General features: G+C 32.8%; 1 protein-coding gene across 1 annotated transcript in view; it reads left to right on the forward strand.

The window, feature by feature from the left end:
• The window catches only part of NEK7 (NIMA-related kinase 7), a 96,186-nt gene that overhangs the window by 56,448 nt on the left and 21,565 nt on the right, over window positions 1-18,173 (forward strand). Inside the window, exons 6-8 of the mRNA XM_011970250.1 lie at window positions 1,020-1,128; window positions 2,013-2,120; window positions 16,386-16,480. Coding sequence (XP_011825640.1) covers window positions 1,020-1,128; window positions 2,013-2,120; window positions 16,386-16,480 — 312 coding nt within the window. The remainder of the gene's footprint in view (window positions 1-1,019; window positions 1,129-2,012; window positions 2,121-16,385; window positions 16,481-18,173) is intronic.

Below are 18,173 nucleotides of genomic sequence, written 5' to 3' on the forward strand. Positions count from 1 at the left end.
CAATAACAAAAAATCAATTTAGTTGGACTTCTCAAAATATCTTTGGATATCTTTGGATAAATTGCATTAAAGTACATATTTAAATTTTAATATAGATATTTTTAAACAGTTAAAATTATTAGAAAATTTTATGAAAACCAATTAAAATGCAGTATTCATGTTGGTTATTTATAAGTATTGTTAAATGGGAAACCACTTGCATTTTGTTTTTGAAAAATAATTTTTATGTATTGAATCTTTGTAAGTCTTACAAAGCTAAGAACTTTGTCCTTGAAGTAGTATATTATTAGTGTAGTCTTCTAGCAGATTTATTGTAGAAAAAATGAGCATAAATAAGTACCTCTGGTTTTACAATTATTGTAGTATTTGCCCTCTTATGTGCAAGGACCCCCCTCCTAAGTAGCCTGTTGGTGCTGTCAGCTTTTTGCCTGGGCATTCCTGTAAGGTTTTTCTTCCGTGGAGTTTAGTTTCATTCATTCAAAGCAGAGTACAAGTTTGACTTGCATTGTACAGTAGAAATATTCATGAAAACTTTCTACATAAATTCCTTTTATTTATTTAACTTTTAATAAATTGTGATATTTCAAATCACCAGGGTGGTTCAGTATTTAAAAGGAATTCTGTAGTGAAACCTTCTGCCAGGAGAAGAATTGTCTTTTAATGAATGTAATTACCTACAGGTATCTAGACTCTTTTATTCTGGCTCTTCTTAAAATCAAATTTGACATCTTCCTTTTAAGACAAGAAATTGTTTTAGATGTTAATTTTTTGAAATAGTGGGACGTCACAAAAATGTACCGTTACACAGTTTCCGCCAACCTTCGTTATAATAGGAAGAAACTTAAGCCATTATGTCAGATAAAATTCTTGGAATCATTTCAGTATAAAGATCATATGCTTTTCAGCTGATAATGGTAGATAAAATTAGGTGTTTTTCTGACTTACAGATTTTTTTCCTATCAGAATCCAGTCTTGAGAAATTTTAGATTTTATAATTCTTATTTTTAATTTTCAAAAAGCATTTTAAGAAGCAAAAGAGGCTAATTCCTGAAAGAACTGTTTGGAAGTACTTTGTTCAGCTTTGCAGTGCATTGGAACACATGCATTCTCGAAGAGTCATGCATAGAGGTAAGATAAAATCATTAAGAACTTTTAATCTTGTTTTAAATGATATAAGTTCTTTAAAGTAAATGTCTTCCAGTCATTACGTAATACCATACTTTTTCAGGTAATTATTTTCAAATTATAATTGTGCTAGAATGTTAAACCTTTAAATAAAGCACTACTTGATTTTAAATAAGAATGTAAATTAATCTTCTGCTTGACTCTTAGGAGCATCTTACAAACCAGTAAGATGCTGTTGGTAAAGAGAAGACAGCAATCAAATATATTTAAGGAAGAGTTTTTTGTTTCTTCAGTTAAACAATGTATATCATAACCACTTAGATTTTTAATATTCAGTATTAGCTCAGCATTCTTATCAGTCAAGTGGTTGAGCAGAGTATGTTAAGATTACATCAATGAGTAATTGATCCACTGATACTGAAGTGTGAAAAATTTTAATACAATTCATTTATGCAATTAAGATTTTTAAAGCCATCTAAGTAAATAATTATATGCCTAATAGTGTTGTGGTTTTATATTTTATGCAAATCTACCAATATGTTAATCTTTAGTAAGATATTTTATTTAAAATTGATATCAAAAGGACACGTGTATTTTGTACTTTGAATTTCACAGGTTTTTTGAGAATGGAAAACAAAATGCATTTGAAATAGAAATTAATAATCACATTCATCATAGTACATTGATGATTAGCTGTCTATCAGAGAATCGAGAACTTCTAGGTATTAGGATATATCAGAATTATTCAAAATAAACTAATTGGTCCATAATTCAAACTTTCATGATTAAAATAAATTTTAAATTCTATCATGAAAAGTAGTTCTTAATTCCTTTAAAATTTCTAAAATGTCTATCATCTTTTACCTGATCCCTTCCTTTATTCACAGATATAAAACCAGCTAATGTGTTCATTACAGCCACTGGGGTGGTAAAACTTGGAGATCTTGGGCTTGGCCGGTTTTTCAGCTCAAAAACCACAGCTGCACATTCTTTAGGTAAGAGACACAATATAATTTCATTCAGTTACTTTGCGTATGTGTCATTAGAAGATAAGAGGTGTACCAATTACATGCCAGCTCTTACATTCTTAATAAAACTATTTTGAAAATCACCAGGTCCTGAACAGATGCCTGCAACTCTCTATTAGGTGTAAGGTTTCCTCTAATATGACAGTTGGATACTTCTGTTAACTTGACCTCAGGCAGACATTGAGTAAAAAAAAAAATACTGATAAATCTGGTGTAACTATTGCCATAGAAAAGTCCTTTTATTCTACATTTAATAATAGATAATATGGTGATTAAGCTGTCTCTTGGAAGACTTCACCGGACCATTTAAAAATACAATAGTAGTTTGTAAATTTTTATTTATTAAAATAACATATATGGTTTTGAGTGGTGTTGTTTAGAAATAATAGAAATTACTAAAAGAGATAATTTTTAAATTGGGTAACTTAAAAGGAGTGATAGGGCTTATCTTAAAACTCCTCAAATCATATATTCTCCTTGTAAATACAGGACTTAGATCAAATGGTGACAATCAGAATTAAGTAAAAGTTATGTTAAAAATAAGTTGGCTTTGATTTAATGGTGCTCATCTTTGGTGTCATAATTTCATTGGAAGCTATTTTTTTTTATAAAATTGTTTTGAGATATGAAATAAAAACCTTTTAAACGTCCTGATGAGGAATAAATGAGTTATACTAAATAACAAAGTAGTGAAATGAACATCTGAATTAATTGACTAGAGTTTTTAAGTTTTCCCGGCTTTGTTACCTAAGGTTCTGTGTGGCCTTGAACCTGTCATCGAATGTTTCTATGTTTCTAAAACAGTACCTGAAACGTAAATAAGTACTCAGTATTCGCTGAATTACAAAATATTGTATCCTAATTTCAAGAGTGTTGGAAAGATAACGCTTTGCATTTTTAACGGGATTTCAATTTTGTCAAGTATTTTGAGAAAATGAAATTTCGCACTGATGCTGAATAACATAGTTTTTTCTCCTTTCACTTCACATTTATTTTTATAGAGCATTGTAATTTTTCCTGAATAAAGAAATTTGACATGAAATTCCATAAGAAATGCATATAATTTGCCCAGCACTTTAATAAAGTTTTATTGGGAAAGTTGAGAGTGGAGGATTTCTATAGAGAAAACAAACCTTAGACTGTTTCAAGCCAGTGCCATTTGTCAGTAGTAGACAACGTTTTCACTTTATGTTACTCATCTGAATAGAAGAATGTCATAAAAGCATTCTGTCACTAGTTTAGATAGAAATGCCAGGCTACAATTACATACACACACCTGCACATTCCCCTGCTCATGCACACACGTGTGTTGTTTACATGCTGCTTTGCAGACTGTCTCTGAGCCTGCTGTAGTCATCCAGCCCGAAGGATCCAGTGTTACATGAAACTCAGTTTCGTTTTTCTTGATTTGCCTGATAACTGCCTCTTGTAAAAGTTCTAAACAGAATTTAAGAACATATATGCATCTCCAAATTGAGGTGATATGCTAGTAGAAATTATGGAGTAAAATTAATTTTAATAGATTTAATAATTCATTATGAGTTTCTAATACCAAGTTTTATCAAAACCAACTCACCTAGGGTCATGTAATTATATATATGTAATATATAAACATTATGTATATTTATATAATATATAATATATTGTTATATATATAAATGTGTGTATATATACACATTATAAATAAATAAAATATATGCTCATGCCCATAATTACTAAGCATTCTAAGACGTACCTGAAATACAGCAGTGAAAAAATAGAAATAAGACTGTTTTCTTAATGGATGAATCATAGAATATTAATTTTTTTCACAAGTATTTTTTGTTTTACATATTATTTTGAGAAAAAAATATATCCTTAAAATAAGAAAATTTCCTTTATCCCTTCTTGTCTTCTCTGTGAACTGAAGATTATGATTGTTTAAAACTAAAGTTCATTAAGCACAGTACATTATATACAAATAATTAAAATTTGGACTCAAGTCTACTAAGGCTCTTTGGACCCCATAAAAATCCTACTTAGAAGAATCAAGAAAAATTCTCTGCTAACATACTATATATAAAATAGCAAGGATAGAAATCCTGACAGACATTCTTGATGACAAATTGACCCTAATTTTTAATTGTATTACTCTATGTTGTCATATATTTTTAAGAGCAAATTTAAGTTTTCTTCTCAGAGATGGCACTGCAAAGTAATTGAAAAAGTGGTGACCTATGCAAATTTATTTTGCTTATAGAAAACACAAAAGAACTATAGATTTTATGGTATGTTGATTCATTTTTTAATTTTACTGAGGATATAATCTATAGGGCATGATTCATCCATAGAGCAGGTATACATTTCAGTGAACCTATAAATAAATGAGATCTCTATGTAGTTCATAAGGAAAAATCTACATAAGTTTACTTTAAACAAAGTTTGTACTGGAGCCAAATTTCTTTTAACTTTGGGAAGGAGGTATTTTCAGGAATTTAATTTTAAAATGCAAAGATATGTAGGATTTTAAAAACGTCTTACGCATTTATATTTTCAAAATATATTTTTGTTGAAAAATCAAGATACGGTTTTAACTTATTTTAATTCATTAATAGGATTGTGCACTTCCAAAAACTATTTTTGTATTTAACAATCCTTAAGAGATTGGCAAGTCTTTGCATTTTCAATTGTCTGTTCATTTGGTGTCTCTTATTTTTATCTTTTGATTCCATGATAAATCAACATACAATAAAACCTGTAGTTCTGTCTTCTGTAGCAAATAAAATTGTATAGGTGGCCACATTTCCAACTAATTTTCAGAACCAATTCTTAAAAGTATGACAGCATAGTAGTAATTCCTTTATTATAAGGATTGAGAATTACAAATACTAAATCTGATATTGTTACATGTTCAAACTATGTTCAGATCTTCAAAACTGAAAAATATCCTAACAGGTCTTCACCTGTTTTTCTTCTTCCTCCCTGCTACCACCACATACATTGTCTCAAAATATCTATACTTTCCATTCCTCATTCCCTCCTCCTTACTCGATAATTATTTCACATCTGGACTAGGAGATTATCCTCTTTCGTTTCTGATATTTTTCTTCATAATCCATTCTGTATGTTTCCACTAGAGTTATCTTCCTCAGAGACACTATCTGATTTTGTTACTTTCCTCAAAATCCTCCTTGGTTCCCTGTTGCCTGAAGAATGTCATGCAAGGTCCTTGACCTGGCATTCAGCGCCCTTTACAGTTTGGTGTCCTCTAACTTTCCACTCTGATTATTGACTGACTGTATCTCCCCAGCTTATGATGTGCCAGCCATGTTTTTCCTCTTGCTTTCTTCTGAAAGAATGAACACTGGGATTTGCATGCTCTGTGGGACCTTTATGAAACCATTTATTAACTTTTCTAAAACTCAGTGTCTGGATTTATAAAACTAGAAATGCAGGTAATAACCATCTTATGTTGTCCCTTAACTCCTAAACAATTCCTGACCAAATAATACAATGAATGCAAGTGTTTTCTTAACACTGTAATAAGCCGTATAAATGTTCACTTGCTTATGGTGGTGGTGGAGTGATGAAGGTGCGGAAAAAGAAAGGGGGAAGTGGAGAAGGAGTTCTCCATGTACAATTTATTTATTCTGCCTGAACTGATTGATTCAAAAACCTATTATATGCGGGTGCTATTCTAGAGACGAGGAATGTAGCCTGAGCAAGACAAGTCCTTGTCCTCAGGGAGCTTACCTTATGGTGGGAGGAAATAGATAATAAAGCAAACAAAAAACTAAGATGAATTATTAGTGATATGACAGAAAATGGCCAGTTGGGGAACTAATTTGGAGAGGGTGAGATGGAGCAAGTCCCCTCTGAGAAGGTGATATTTAAACTGAGATGCAAAGGGTGTAAAAGGGGCAGCTATGAAATAATGTCCCAGGTAGACTGAAGAGCATTTCATATAAAGGGTGGATACAGGATAAGCTCTGTCTGCTGGAACTGAGTGAAGAAAAGACAGGGCTGGATGTAGGAGCAATTCACATTTTATTCTAAGTGCAGTGGCAAGCTTTCACAAGGTTCAATGTAATGAGGAGAGCGATGTGATCTGGGTTGAAGGCGGCAACCACAAACCTCTTCGTTCTTCTTTGGGCTAAGCATTCCCAGGATAGTGTTCTATTTTCAGGGTCTTCTGTGTCCTGCGAGTCTCTATCTTTTCCTCTCAGAGGACCCCTTAGTATATGCTACCCAGAACTGAGCAGAGTACACCACATTGGAACTCATTAGCCCATAAAACAGAATGTTTACACTGCCTGTGATCTGTGATCTAAACAGTTGTTTGGTTTTTTTGGTCTCCTTATCCTCCTCCCATCTTCACTTTTGTTTTTACACGAAATTATGTTAAGGAAGATTTTCATTTGTTGTTTTTGTATTAATTTGGTTGGAGGTGTGACTAGGGAGACTAACTGTAGGATATATTATATATATACACACACACACTCTCTCTTATGAATTTTGCCTTGTTTTTATTTGTCAACCTTATAAAAATATATCTATTTTTATTATCTATATCTGCATCTTTAAAATTTATAATGAGGGCACAGCTTTCTTAAGCTTTCTAATAGTGTATGTCAGTGACTTTCAAATTTCTTGACAGTGATGCAACTGCATTACATTCTGATATTGTCCTATTTTATTTCACTAGAAATCCCACTGGTTTCAGCCCACTAAATTGATTTCACAACTCATTAATGGGTTGTATGACCCACAATTTGGAAAACATTGGTCTAGGTCTGCAGCGCCTTCATGCTGTTTCATTTACTTAAAAGCTAATTCCCATTTTCTCCCTACTTTTGGACAGTCTCCAGACTTGTTATCTGGCCAGTAGAATTGGTCAATCATAAATTGCTCATTTATACTGCTCCTTGTGCTTCCGGAGGGGTATGATAATATTTATCACAGTTCTTTACAGTTTGCAAATCATTCAACTCTCTAAAATCCTTACACATACATGTGAACTGTGCACATGAGCTGTTTGTATTCTAAAGTTGAGAAAACGAAGCAGGGAAAGGTAAACAGCTAGAAGATAGTGGGTAGGTCTGTGGCTTCCTAGTCTGGGTTTACTCTTGCATGCAGTCTGTTTTTTCATTATGTCAGTTCCTTGTGTCCTTTTTTCTTACTTTATACTGTTTTCTGATTTGTTTTATTAGATCTAGAAGTACTATGTTCAGCTTTGTTACATTGCTTAGGAGCCTACATATGAAGACATAGTTTGCTCGCTCTCCTACAATTGACTACTATTACTGCTTCAAGATTCAGAAGTAAACAGGAAATAGGCCTCTAGGATATCAAAATCTGTCTTCATGGCCATCTGTCCTCCCGTAACTTTAGCTGATATTTCTAAAGAATGGCTGTTTTAGACTGAAAGCTAAAATTTCACCAAAACTTGTGAAATAGGAATATGGCAATCAAGTAGTATATTTTCTCATATCACAAGAGGCAGCATATACTTTCGGTATATTTCTATTTCTTAACTTACTCTGAGATGTCCTTTCAGCAAATATAAACATTCTGACCCAGAGGCAGCTTACTAAGAGATTAAATATCTTAATCGTTGAATATTTAAACATATAAACAGAATACCAGAACAATTTTTATATATTCCCAATGTATATTATTTCTAGTCAAATCATATCAAACTTCCCTTATTTCCTGTAATAGTGACCCAGGAGAATCCTCTATTGCTACTAAATAGTAACAATAACAACAGTGGCAATGAATACCAGTACTGTATAACATTTAAAAATTGGTGAGCATTTTAAATCATGTTTTCTCCTCTGTTCCTCTGTGTTGTGGGTACTGTAAGTGTTACAGATTAGAAAACTGAGCTCACTCTATTTAATACTGAACCTGACTGCCCCCACTTCATCCCTAGAACTCCTAAACCTTACCCTGTTTTAATTTTTCTTTTTTTCTTAGGACTTAGTATCTTCTGACATGCTATGTAATATTCTTACTATGCCTTGTATGTATTGTCTCTCCCAGCTAAAATGCAAGCTTTATGAGGACAGAGATCTTTGTGTATTTAGTTCCCTCATGTACCCTAGATACCTAGAAGAGGGGATTGCTCATAATAGATATTCAATAAATACTGATTGAATGAATGAAGCTTAGAGACAGACTATACACATAAAGGGTGAATTTGACTAAGTATATCAGTAAGTATAGGTTAGATTATGCTGCCAGAAGAAACAACACAAAAATTCCTCAATTGCTTAGCACTGAAGAATGTTCTAATCTTTTGTCACCCACAGTGAGTTGTAGACCTATGTTGATCTTTAAGGTAGCTGCCATCCCTTCATGTGGTGACTTGGCATTCCAGGCAGCTTCAGTCTTGTGTTATCTTCATATCAACATACGTTTTTGTGATCCCATGAGGGGAAGACAGCATGGAGAATCACTTACTGGCTCTTAATTAAGCCCTTCTGCTTGAATGTAACACAGATTACTTCCATTCACATTTCGTTGGCCAAAACAGATCTCATGGCAATGACTATCTCAAAGGGACAGGGAAATGTAATTCTCCTATTTGTCCAGGAAGAGGAGAATCAGAAATGTGAGTATAGACCATGGCTTTAAGATAGAGAAAAAATACCTAATTTAGATTTTTTTTTTAAATACTGCTTGTATCCTTTTTCTACTTGTTTATTTTTGTGACATATTTGTAGCTATTGCAACGATAGGGTAATTAACTCTCTTAATGGGAATGGGTGGTAGTGGTGAATGAAGAGTAAGCCATTAGGAAATTTACATCTTTCTAAATTGGAAAATTCTGAGCAGAGAGATTATCTTTAAACCCAGAATGATTCATGAGGTTCACTGGAGTATTGATCCCTGGTGACTTTTCTCTGGATCAATAAATCTGCAGTTATCCCTGCTGGACTTGCTTTTGATAACAGCTTATTTTGGTCAATGTAAAACATTTATAATAAAAAATAGTTACTTATCAGGCTTCAAATACTCATATGGACTAAGTGCCGTGTAGCACATTCACTGATTTCTATTCTGCATTTCTTTGAGATAGGTATGATTATCAAGTTTAGATTTCTATCAGTTAGTGACCAAGCCAGAGTTCATTTAAATTACAAAGGACCATAATTTTAACCTTTATACGTTGCGTTATTAACCATATTATTATTCTTTTGGCGAATGTATTGGCTTCTCCTGCCCTGCCGCCCCTGACAAAAAAAGAGAACCAAAAACCAAAACAAAACAAAACAAAAAAAAACACCATCCCAAAATGATCCAGTGAGCTTTTAGAAGTCAAACATTTTTTTGAACCATATACATTTTTCTCTTAACACCCTTGGTCCTTAGGTAATCCTTGGTGTGAGGTAGGTCCATACCACATAGAACTGAGTGTTTCACTCTCCCATGCAATGCATGAATCATTAGCACATTTGTATTTATTTTCAATTGCTGCCCTAACACATTACCAAAAACTTAGGGGCTTAAAACAACAGAAATGTATAATTTTTCAGTTCCATAGCTCAGAAGTCCAATATGACTCTGACCAGGCTAACATCAAGGTATCTGTAGGATTGCAGGACTTCTGGAGGCTCAGTCCATTTCTCGTCTATTCAGATTATGGCAGAGTTTAGTTTTTTGGTGTTGTAGAACTGAAGTTCTTGTTTCCTCACTGGCTGTGAGCTGAGGGCCATTCCCAGCTTCTAGAGGCTGCCCTCATTCCTTGGCTCCTGGCTTCCTTCCTCCCTTTTAAAAGTTAGTGGTGGAGAGTTCCTGTCACACTTTGAATGTCCCCTGCCCCTTCTGTTGCATCTCTTACTGATAATCTAGCGTAATCTTCCTATTATAAAGTCGTCAACCTTTATGGTGGCAAAGTCTCTTGCCACTACCATAACATAAACAGGTATAGCACCAAGAGGCAAAGATCATGGAGACAGAATTTCTGCCTGTAATGCAATTTTAATAGACTAGTAGACATTTTAATAGACGCGACAGCTGGGGAGACATTCATATCCTCCTCTAAAAGCCTAATTAGGTGAAATTGTTTAAAAGCTAGAGAGGTTCTAGGCTAGGCGCAGTGGCTCACACCTGTAATCCCAGCACTTTGGGAGGCCAAGGCAGGCAGATCATGAGATCAGGAGATCGAGACCATCCTGGCTAACACGGTGAAAACCCATCTCTACTAAAAATACAAAAAATTAGCCTGGCGTGGATCGCACCACTGCAGTCCAGCCTTCAGTCCAGACAGAGCAAGACTCTGTATCAAAACAAAAACAAACAAACAAACAAAAAGCTAGAGAGGTTCTGCGGAAGAGGTTCCAAAATTAGAGGAAGTTTACATTTACTGAAAATAAATATTTTGTTTTTTGAAGAGATAGTTTGACTTTAAATTTTCTCATTTTTATTATAGGACTTTATAGGTACTTTATTGCATTGTAATTTACATTTACTTTTCAAGGGAGAAAATGCCATACTTGGCTTAATATAAATTTATAAACAAATCATTTTCTTTCATTGTTAGCTTACTGGCAATTGTTTAAAAAATTATTTGCAAATTTTTTGTATTCCTCAAGGAGCCTCTCACACTACTAACAATCATGCTTCTCAGGGGCTTACTCTACCATGGACTTTTGAATATAGACGGGGATAAAAAGTAATTTTAACAAAACTTAATTAGGATAATTAATCTGTTAAAAAATCTAAACACGTTATATACTCCAATGTATATAAGTAATTGGTGATAGTCATCTGCTATTCAGGAAAATCTATTTACACCAAAATTGTATTTATTAATACATACAGTGAAGGGTTTCACCTCTGACTGCCTGTTCTAGTGAAAGGAGAAAAATAAAAACACTTAAATTAATAACCTATTGATATGACGTTTTAATTGCTTTTACATTGTCTCCCAGAAAGAGAAAGTTTTCTCTTTGCATGTTTGTGTGAATTTACTTGTACGTGCTTGTTGTACATCCTAAAAATGAGATAGATTTTTGCTTAAAAAAACAAAGCTAACTAAAACTCTCTGTTATTGATCCTTGTGCTAAACAAATATTTGAAACTCCTTGGGAGGAAATTATGTTCTTGTTTTTGTTTTTGTTATAGGATTTCTTGAACTGCTGTTTACCTTTTGCAGTGAGACAAATGATTCTTTGATTTTGTAAAATTGCCAGCAGATTAAATGCATGGCCATCATTCAAGCTAGATATCAGAATTTTCACACTGGAGTCTCTTGAGTGTACAATTCGTGTTCCCCACACTATTTCCAAGTGTGATATATGCTCTGATTTCAACTTAGAAAATTAGTGTTCTTGAACCAGGCATTAAAACAGTTTCATTTTTGGTGCCAGGTGCCACCTGTGGTCACATACTTGTTTTTCCCACACCTTTCCTAGCACCTCTCGATAGATCTTTGGCTTATACCCCTTCGTTGTTCAGGGTGGTTTAGAGCTGTAAAGGCAGCATATGTTCAGTCAGTACTATAGGCTGCTTTCACTGATTTATTTTTAACTTTCAGTCCCTTATTGACTTAAGTAATTGCTCTGGTAAGAAGCTATTATCTAATTTTAAACTGCACGTTTAACCTCCCAGCCGCCATAACAAGTATTTATTTGAATCAGCATAGCTGCAGAGTAGCATAATTTTCACATGTGGCCCATTGAACTTGGACCCTTATTCCTGGTTTTTCATATGTACATGCTGTGACTTTTAGATTTCTCTGCTTCTTAATTTGGAAAGATACACATATTTTTTTCAGTTGTATTTCACAGTGGTCATTTATACTGAAATAACCATCTGCTTAAATGCAAGAGACAAGAACTACCTGGGTTTGAATTCCAAGTCTACAGCTTACCAGTTTTATGATCTTTGGCAAGTTACCTGACCGACTTCCTATGCCTTCTCTCAAAAGCAGTATAATAGTTGAAACATCTCATAAAACTACCTTATAATAGTTCCTGTTTCATTGGACTGTGAGCCCCACAAGATCAAGGATTTGTCCTGTTTACTTCTGTCAGCACAGGACCTAGAATTGTGTGTGCCATGCAGCAGGGCATGGTAAACGTTTGTTAAAATTCAGCAAGATAATACATAGAATGCATTTAACACAGGGCCTGGAGCACAGCAACAATAACAATAAAATATGCTTAGGTGTTTTACCTCAGCATTATTAAAGCTCTTAAATGTTATCAGTTGCACTTCAAAGATGACAAATTTTATTTTATATATGTCTTTTGCAGAAGAAATATTGATCTCCTACTCAGCCATTCTATATTGACCTCAGTTAGTACTCCTTACAATGAAATAAATGTGCCCTCTCTCCATTCTGTCTGCCAACATAATTTCTGGGCTGACTCATGAGTATGAAGGAAAGAATGGAAATTAAGTCCTATTCCCTGAAGGGGTGTGTGTGTGTGTGTGTGTGTGTGTGTGTGTGTGTGTGTTTATATCAAACTGAGGTGAAAGATGACTTGTCTCCTTTTAATTTTCCCAAGAAGGAATATTTAAAGCTTTCTTGTCTGTAGTTTGCTCTGATTCTAAGAGAAATAAACTATATTTCTAAACTTAGTTCATTTGTGTGTACTCTCTGACTTAAAACACTCTCACTCAGCTTTCCTAAGTAATAGTTTAAAAAGGACTATTTTTTTTCCATTTTATTTTCCAGATGGATTTTTGTAGAGTTTTTTTAAGTGCTACAGAATTTTAAAGCAAAAGGGACCTCGGAGATCAGCTCATCTTTCTCATGACTTTATCTTACAGATGAGGGAAGGAAATGAAAAGAGAAGTTAAATGGTCCTAACTAGTTAGTGGCAAATGTAAGATGTGAAAGAGATTTATCTTTCACTGGTTTTGTGCTGCCTCCCTTGTTTAAAAAGCACACAAAAAAAACAATCCAAAGCTAACCACATATGAGAATGCTTCAGTCATTCTGTTTTCTTTTTTCATTCAAATCTTTGCAGAGATTACAATGCTAAAATGTTAGCTAAACTATTCTGTATATAACCTGCTCTGATGAAAATTATTAATTTAGTTATGTCTTCTATAATAACAACATGTTAGCAGAACTTGTTGATTCTCTTAAACATATTGCAGAACTTCTAGATACCAGTCTTCATTTTATTCAGGATAAAGATTAGTATATATATATTTATGGAGTATATACCATATAAAACTTTTCTTATATAGCTAGAATAAGTCAATGTAATGAAAGGGATTCTTACATGTGGATGACTGCCTTAGTATATTTTAATGTGATATTAATATAGAATAAAGAAAGGTCAAGTAAGATTTTTAGTTGTTACTAGTTTTCCTCTGTCAGCCTCTGTTTTTTATAATGTTATCATCCATTTCCTACTTTTATTCATGTCCGAAGGTTAAAGTGGCATAATGTCTGCTATTGCAAAATGTACTCTCATTTTACCTACAATCATAAATTCTTGAAAGATAAGTGGAATTACATGTGCTGTAGTCTTCAAGCTTCTGAATACATAGGACAGTAATTCACATGATCATTTTAATGTCTAATCATATCACTCCATAACTCTCTTTTCTTGTACAACTGTTAAAAGAAGTCACAACATTCTTGAGGCAACAGAAATCATAGACACAGCTGTCATGAATCTCTGAAAAAGTTTTTTGGAAATAATTATATCTTCATTAATTTTGAAATGTTGAAAACATATCACTGCATTTAAATGTACTGCAAATTTTCCTGAGCACTTAAACTTTTAGGCCTCTCTGCTAGATAGAGAGAGGTAAGGACGAATCAGTTTACGTGATGGGGCTGTACCTCTTTGCTCAGTGTCAGTCAGCGTAAGAGTCGTTGTCCAGAATGGAGGGGCATATGAGGAAGCATGTCAGGAGACAGTAGAATCTCCCTCTTAGGCCTGTGTTCCCCAGTTAATTATGAATTTATCCAATTAATAATTATAGTGCAGAATACAAACTTACTCATCTTATATGACTTTTGGAAATATGTTGATCAAAGAGCTGAGTAGCATCCTTAGCTTTACATTTTAATATATACTAATGAATATATGTAGTTTAAATATTGAAATAAAACATGCTTATTTAATATAAAGAGGCTTGTTATTTATAATATTAAGCATCAGTATATAAAGTATCAGTCTTAACTGAGTGTGTAACTTTTTGCAATGACCTCCAGCAGCTCACTGAAAAAGGATTTTTGTACATTAAGATTTTTTGCATTTCAAATTTAGCTTAGTAGAATTCCTAATCATTCTTTTCCTTTGCTCCCTTCACTTGGGTCGTCTTTGAGTTCAGTTTGTGTTGCAGTTAAGGTGTTATGCTGGGGCTAATCTCTGTAAAATGCTAGCATTTGTTCTTCTTTTTCCTTATCATCAATCTTTCACACTCATATCAAACCCCTAATGTATCAGCAGGTTTCCCAGAGCTACCGGTTAAAATTACCTTTGCTTTTGGTAAACTCTGAACCTTCAAGCCTCAGTGTTTTCAGTTGCCCCCCTGTGGATTCCGTGAAGCCTCTCTCTGCACATTCCTCACTGCCAGTCACTTGCTTTATGTCCTGAAACCAGGAGCAGAGCCCGTTTATTATTCTAACTGTACCTACCATCCTTCCTTAAATGGAGAGAATGTGTAAATATTTCCAATAATTGGTGTCACTTATGCAAACTACAGGTGAAAGTGGTTAGAACTCCCAAAGCTAGATAGCTTGTGTTTATTTTACACAGTAATAACACAGATTCTTTAAACCTAGCTGTTTTCCAAAGTTCTTTGCTTTTCTGACACAGAAATTGGCATATTTACATGTTTGTCTTCAAATAAATGCTACAATTAAATAATCTATATCTTAAAGTTCATCTCATTAATTTTCATATATTAATGGTTCGTATTTTATTTAAATTTCTTATCCTTCTGTTTGCATACTTTTTTTCTTAACTTTTCTTCATCACTTTCATAAATACTTTTCTTTCATCCAGTCTGACTAGGGCTATCCATGATTAGTAAAAATGGATTCCGATACAGGTAGGATATCATGGGTCATGGTACATGATGTTTCCACCTTTAGCTTAGTATAGTTTCCACACATAACTATTAGGTTATAAATTTATTCTTTTGGCAAACTGACTGCTGCCTTTGAGTATAGTGCTTTGATTATTGGTGTGAATCTTTTTGTTGCTTCTAACTAAAGACCCCTGTTCAGTATTGTTAGTCTTATTAAGATTTATAGTAAACACCTGGGGAGATCTTGAAAATTAATAGAAAAAGGGGACTGCCCTTTTCTCTTTGAGTAGCAACATATTTTTGGTGGCCCTTCCCTCAGGTAAATAAGATTCTAAATGTTCTTAAACTTTAATTTTCTATTTGGCAAAAAGCCTTAGACTAATGATGGTGAAATAACCATCTGAGTTTGAAATTAAAGATACTCACTTTGAAAGTCACTTAAATATTTTTACATTTCAAAGTCTAACATATATGCTTCTTTTTATTTTCAAGTGTTTAATAGCATTTTCTAAAACAGTCATTAAAAAAAGAAAAAATATTAGCACGTCAAAGCCAACAAACAAAAACAAAAATTATCTTGAGTGTCTTGTCTTTTAAAAGGTCTCAGTAGTTACAGTAACTGAAGACATTTTTCCAGAGATGCCAGTACCCTTTCACATTTGTTATTATATAATCCTTTGATGTACAAAAGTCTGTGGTATTCTTTCTAAAGTGGAAGTAAGGCACCAAGTGCTATATCATTTGTTAACAGCCACACTGTGTTCTAAAGGATGTTTCTGTAAAAGTTAACAAATATGATTTATTTGTGCATACTCTACTAAATTGTTATATAATACTATTTATTTTTAAATTATCATGCTTAATTATTTGGGATATGCAAACCATATTTTTTTTAAAAAAAATTAAAAAAATAATAATGCCAGTGTGAATCATTTAAGTAGGTATTCTTGTCAGAATTACTTTTTTTCCCTTAGTTATGCTCCCTAGATTCTTCTTGGATTGATCAGAAGGAAATAAAGTTTAACCCAGCACATTGTTTTGTACAGTTTTTAATGTACTATTTAAGGGTCAAGGAGTAAAGAAGAAATTAAAAAGTTTTTAGTATTCTTAAGAACAGCTTTCTGATCCTAATGAATTATTTTGGTGATGTTTTTAAATTCAAAATTTTGTATGTAATTTCTTACCACAGCTGCATCTGTATTTTTATATACCTCTTATTTTATTTGGTTTGTTTTTTTGCAGTTGGTACGCCTTATTACATGTCTCCAGAGAGAATACATGAAAATGGATACAACTTCAAATCTGACATCTGGTCTCTTGGCTGTCTACTATATGAGGTAGGTAATGTTGATAAATTCCAAATATTGATACAGTTTTACTTAGTATATTTCCTCTATCCTTATAGTATATACTTATTTTTTTCTGGATGTTTAAGAATCACCTTTTTAATTATGAGGAATTTTCATTGGGTTAATAACTTTGTGTAATGGAATTTAATAACTATACATTCCTATACATCTAATATATTTTTTGTGTTCCTTTGATGACAAGTTAAACTAAAAGCATTAACTTTTATGTTAATATAATACCTTTCTGTATATCTTGCATTTATAAAAATATACATTTGAACATCTGTAAATCTTGATCCATGCATTACAAGAGAGGTATAATGGATTGGATTTAATATATGAAAGCATAGTAAATATCTTTATCAATATTTTATTTCACTTTTACACAGGTGTTATTTAGCATTAAGTATAGTATGCAAACAGATAGTTCTTCTAGGTTATCAATTTAGTTTCCATGAGTAACAATTTGTAGTGGTAAAGCTCAGTGAAATGCTCTCTCTTTTGTTCTACTGGTGATCATTTATCAAAGGAAGATGGAATCATGTAGGTAGGTCCTCTAGAAATGGTGCACTGTAATAATTTGGATGGATAAAAGAAAGCATGTTAGTAACACATTTTACGTCTGTGTTGATATAAAAGTATCTCAAGCTAGTGACTTCTGTAATTTTGTTTTTTTAATTGAATGATAATTTTCTTAGGAATACAGGCTTCCAGTCAAAGCTGTTAATTAAAAATTAGTCTGTGTCTAAGTAGGTTTTAATAAAGTGAGGAAATGTAATACATGGAAGCATTTTCATATCCCTGTGTAGGAATCATTTTCATATCTCTGTGTATATAAGAGAAGTCTAAAGAGGATAAATAGAAACCAATGCATTTCCTACTATATATTTTGTGTCTCTTGTCCTCCTGACTTAAATGAAATATATGATGAAGTCATCTATTTTAATTCTGCCACCGTTACTTGGAAGTAAAGCAGCTTTAGGAGGTGTTGTTGGACTTTTTAAAAATGTGTGTCATGATCTTTTATTATTTTATTCATTGCAGATTCAAATTCCCTTAATTTAAGGAACCTGAAATTATTTGTTTTGTTCTTCCTACTGAAGTGACTAACAACTACTTAAAAATGAAAGGATTTTTAAATATTCTTAAATAAACGTATACTTTGGATAATTTTAGTTATGAAACATTATGAGTCAGTAATGTAACAAAACATGTTTTTATATGTACCCATGGGATTACAAGAAATTATGCTCACTGTTTTATATTTTGTTAATAATTTAGTACAATGCTAACAAGAACAAGATTGATTACATTGTTACTATAATGTTTAAAAGTTAGTCACTCTGTACATTTAAAATATTATCTGTTTAGTTAACCTTTAGATTCCTTTAGTCCATAGTCTAATATTATCAAAACAACATTTTCTCTTCAAATCCCTAAAAGTAAACAGCAAATTGGTTTCCAATAACTAGATTAAATTTAGCAATAAAAAAAAAAATTCTGTTGAATTTTGAGAGGAAGTTTGCATAATTATTTTAGGTCTAGCAGACTCATGTCAAAACTGAAATAATTTGTCACATTTTGAATTTGCCTTTGAGAGATGGTGTCCCATTTTTAGGCGGACTTAAAATGCCACAAAAATAAAAATAGCATCTTTGGACATTCCTACATCCATGAGTTA

Source organism: Mandrillus leucophaeus, unplaced genomic scaffold, assembly GCF_000951045.1.
Source record: "Mandrillus leucophaeus isolate KB7577 unplaced genomic scaffold, Mleu.le_1.0 Scaffold938, whole genome shotgun sequence".
In the NCBI taxonomy this organism is placed as follows: domain Eukaryota; kingdom Metazoa; phylum Chordata; class Mammalia; order Primates; family Cercopithecidae; genus Mandrillus; species Mandrillus leucophaeus.